Genomic DNA, 4,389 nt, shown 5'->3' on the forward strand with positions numbered 1-4,389 from the left:
ACTTTTTTTTTTTTTTTGAGACAGAGTTTCACTATGCTGCCCTTCATAGAGTGCCGTGGCATCATAGTTCACAGCATCCTCAAACTCTTGGGCTTAAGCGATTCTCTTGTCTCAGCCTCCCAAGAAGCTGGGAATACAGGCGCCTGCCACCATACCCGGCTATTTTTTTGTTCCAGTTGTCATTTGTTGTTTAGCTGGCCTGAGCAGGCTCAAACCCACCAGCCTTGGTGTATGTGGCTGGTGCCATAACCACTGTGCTACAGGTGCTGAGCTGATTTACTCTACTTTTAGATAAGTTGAAAAGCAATATCAAGCTGCCTGGGTTCAATTAATGGCTAGGTCTGGCTTTTGGGCAAGAATCATAACTTTTCTGAGCATAAGTAAAATGGAGATAATAGTTATATTTACCTCATAGGGTTGTTGTGATACATACATGATTTAGTACAAATATAGCATTTAAAGTAGTGCCTAGACCATACTAGTCAATACATTTTAACTTTCATTGTTGTTACTATATTCCTAGAATAGCATTGCTTGATGTTCTTCAATTGCCTGTTAAATATAGTGAAGATGGTCAAGGCCATATTTAAACTTCCTGTATCAGAAGTGTAAGTACAATATTATGATTTTCCTACTTTTTTAAAGTAGAGGAATGGAGTCATAGAGAAGTAACTTACTCAACTGTATAAAACTGTTAAAGAACCATGAGTGAGCGGCGCCTGTGGCTCAAAGGAGTAGGGCGCTGGGCCCCATATGCTGGAGGTGGTGGGTTCAAACCCAGCTCCGGCCAAAAACTGCAAAAAAAAAAAAAAAAAAAAGAACCATGAGTAAGAACCAACTCTCTTAGTTTTGGCTTCTGAACTTTTTGTTCTTTTGGCCAGGGCTGGTTTGAACCCTCCACCGCCAGTATATGTGGCCAGTGCCCTACTCCTTTGAGCCATAGGCACTGCCCAGCTTCTGAACTTTTTTCACAGTCAGTTATTGATATTATATGTTTTGTTTTGTTTTGTTTTTTGGTATGTGTGTGAGACAGTCTTGCTCCATCGCCCTGGCTAGAGTGCAGTGGAGTCATCATAGCTCATAGCTCATAGCTCATACCTCAAACTCCTGGGCTCAAGCAATCCTCCCGCCTTAGCTTCTGGAGTAGCTGGAACTATAGGCATGTACTACTACATCTGGCTAATTTTTTTTTTCTATTTTTTTGTAGAGACAGGGTCTCACTCTTGCTCAGGTTGGTCTCAAACTCCTGAACTCAAGCAATCCTTCTGCCTTAGCCTCTCAGAATACTAGAATTATAGGCAGGAGCCATCATACCTGGTCTCATATGATTGCTAATATACATTGAAGCATAGATTTCATATCTAGTGGTTTTTAGATACACCATTCATGTGGCATTATTTTCTGCTACATTTAATTGACTGTTAAAATAGGCAACATTATTACTACTGTGTTCATTGAAAACCCATGTTAACTTGAGCATATTATGAAGACGGACCATACTCTAAGAAGAAGACTGTACCAAAGCTGGGCTAAGTAAAAGACAGGATCATACATTTGAGAAGTACTAAGTTCTAGCAACAACAGAATGACATGAAGGGCAATTATTCTCATTACAGATCCTAGTAAGTCTGGGACTTAATATTATTTATGTTCCTGCTGTGCTATCCTGTCAAAACAAATTACTAAAGTGATATTTGCCAAATAACTTTCATTGTGCCCAACATCTGCTTAAAAATTTTATTTTTTAAACTTGATTGTTTTAGTAGTTTCTTGTGGGGCAAAGTCCTAATTTTTAACTTTGTTACATGGGATTGTTAATAACTGGCTGCAAAAGACCTAAATCATTTAGAGTTCTTTTGTTGCAAGTAGTAGAAAAGTCTAACTTGAAATGGCATAAGTATATATAAAAACTTTCTGGCTAACATAAGTAGAAAGTCTTGGGATAGTTAGTCTTAATTATGCCTTGATCCAGGGGCTAGATTGTGTCACTGGTATTTATTCCCTCTCTTTTTTTAAATTTTATTTCTTATAGCATAACTGTGTACATTAATGCAATCATGGGGTACAGTGTGCTATTTTCATATACATTTTGAAATACTCTCATCAAACTAGTCAACATAACCTTCATGTCATTTTCCTAGTTATTGAGTTAAAACATTCATATTCTGCTTTTAGAAAGATTCACTTGTACTTTTGTAAGATAAACCATAGAGGTGACCCCACCAATCTCCCTCCCTCCCCCCATCCACGCCCCTCACCTCCCCCTTCCATCCCCTTATTCCCTCTCTTTATCTAACAGTTCTATCTTCTGCTATATCAGAATCATTTTCTGGCACAAAGTGCTGAATGTCTTAGCAGTGCCAAGCTTACAGCATCCTTAATATTAGTAAGACCAGAAGAAAAGACAATATGCCTTGCAGCAAAAGTTTCATTGCATCTTGTTGCCTATTCCTAAATCATCTATACAACCAAGGAAGTATGACAATAATTCGTAAGGTCTAAGTCACACTTTCACTTCTGAACTATAGTTACAGTCAACTCTACCTAACGTTTATTTAATCAGAAAAGAGGGAGAGAGTGAGAATACTAGGGTATTATTACCAGGAAAAGGTCAAAGAATGTAGACCAGCAAAAACAATTGTCTACTATATGACTTTCCAACTCCTTTGCTGCTATATTCTGGATCTCCACCTAACTTGGCCCATCTATTTATTTTTCCCAATATGTCATGCACATCTCAAATTTTTTACATATGACTATGTACTCACCTTCAATTTTTCTCTGAATATCACCTATTCTTTGAATTTTTGTGGAGTCTTTCCCTCTTGAAAATTCATTAGCTAAAACATTCAAGTAAACCCGTCAGGTTGCAAATAAATGAGAAAGATATTACAAGAATAAGCTTCAATTCTCTCTAATTTGTGTGTATATGAAATAATAGGCAAACTCTGATACCTTAACTATTATAGATACACATCACTGTAAAATATAGCACAATTTACAGAGTCATACCATTATACTGAGGCACCATGGTTGAGAGCTGCAACCTGGTCAGCATTGTGCTGTTGACTTGCACTGTATTATTTCTTCTAATGTATTAATTTTATATAGGCAATTAATAAATGTTTATAAATGAACAAATTCAAACATACTATTGATGGAAAATACTATAAAAGGGTAGTTCTAGATAATTATAGTAGCAATATAATAAATCTATTAAGTAGACAATGATTCTTCCTATTACTAAAGTTGCTCCGAAAGTGTTTTATTCATACTTATCATTGCACTTAAAACATTGGATTATAACGTATCTCTTTTTTTTTTTTTTTGAGACAGAGTCTCACTTCATTGCCCCTAATAGAGTACCCTTGTGTTATAGCTCACAGCAACCTGTAACTCTTGGGCTCAAGTGATTCTCTTGCCTCAGCCTCCCAAGTAGCCGGGACTACAGGCACCTGCCATAGCAGGCTAGGTTTTAGCCTGTTAAACCTAGCCTAACATCTGGCTATTTTTAGAGATGGGGGTCTCTCTCTAGCTGAGGCTGGTCTCAAACTCATAAGCTCAGGCAATCTACCCACCTCAGCCTCCCACAATGTTGGGATTACAGGCGTGAACCACTGCACCTAGCCAATTTATCTTTTTTCGTAACTGTCTTCTCTTCTAAACTGTGAGCAACTCAGATGCAGCATCTGAATATTATTCCTTCTTATATATCTGATACATAGTAGGTGTCCAGTTAATGTTTGTAGAAAGAATAACAGTTGATTTTGAAATCAAATATTAATTTTACCCCTTGATAAAAAGGAAGTGTCTCCTTAAGCCTTCTACCTTGAATATATTTTGATTCAATTTTTCTTTAAATCCATTTATAGTAGAAACAATAGGTAAGGTTGCCTGATTATTTTAGCCTAAGAGGCATAGATTATTATAGCTTGGTAGAGTAACTGTATTCTAACATCTAGGCAGTAGCAACCTAGCTGTTCTTTTTCTTTTCTTTTTTTGTGACAGTTTCACTTTGTCACTCTTGGTAGTGTGCCATGGCATCACAGCTCACAGCAACCTCAAACTCTTGGACTTAAGAGAGGACATGACAAGTCTGCAGCATGTCTCTCTTATCTGAGTTATGTCTGCCTATAACAGAGTCTCACAGAATGGCTTTTCAGTTTAAGATAGGGTCAGGTTGGCCAATTTAATATTCCCAACTATTTATTTTATTATGTTTTGGGAATTGGGGCATCATTCTCATAAACTATGTCCTCCCCAGTAGCTGGGACTATAGATGCCCACCACAATGCTCAGCTATTTTTATTTTTTTTTTTTATTTTTATTTTTTTTTTATTTTGAGACAGAGCCTCAAGCTGTCCCCCTGGGTAGAGTGCCGTGGCATTA

General features: G+C 37.2%; 1 protein-coding gene across 1 annotated transcript in view; it reads left to right on the top strand.

The window, feature by feature from the left end:
* Positions 1 to 570: 570 nt before the first annotated feature.
* Positions 571 to 4,389, top strand: part of NRG2 (neuregulin 2) — a 257,452-nt gene continuing 253,633 nt past the window's right edge. Inside the window, exon 1 of the mRNA XM_012807018.1 lies at positions 571 to 608. Within this exon, the coding sequence (XP_012662472.1) occupies positions 571 to 608 (38 nt within the window). The remainder of the gene's footprint in view (positions 609 to 4,389) is intronic.

The sequence above is a fragment of the Otolemur garnettii genome, unplaced genomic scaffold (genome assembly GCF_000181295.1).
Source record: "Otolemur garnettii isolate 467f Iridium unplaced genomic scaffold, OtoGar3 scaffold00003, whole genome shotgun sequence".
NCBI classification, from domain to species: domain Eukaryota; kingdom Metazoa; phylum Chordata; class Mammalia; order Primates; family Galagidae; genus Otolemur; species Otolemur garnettii.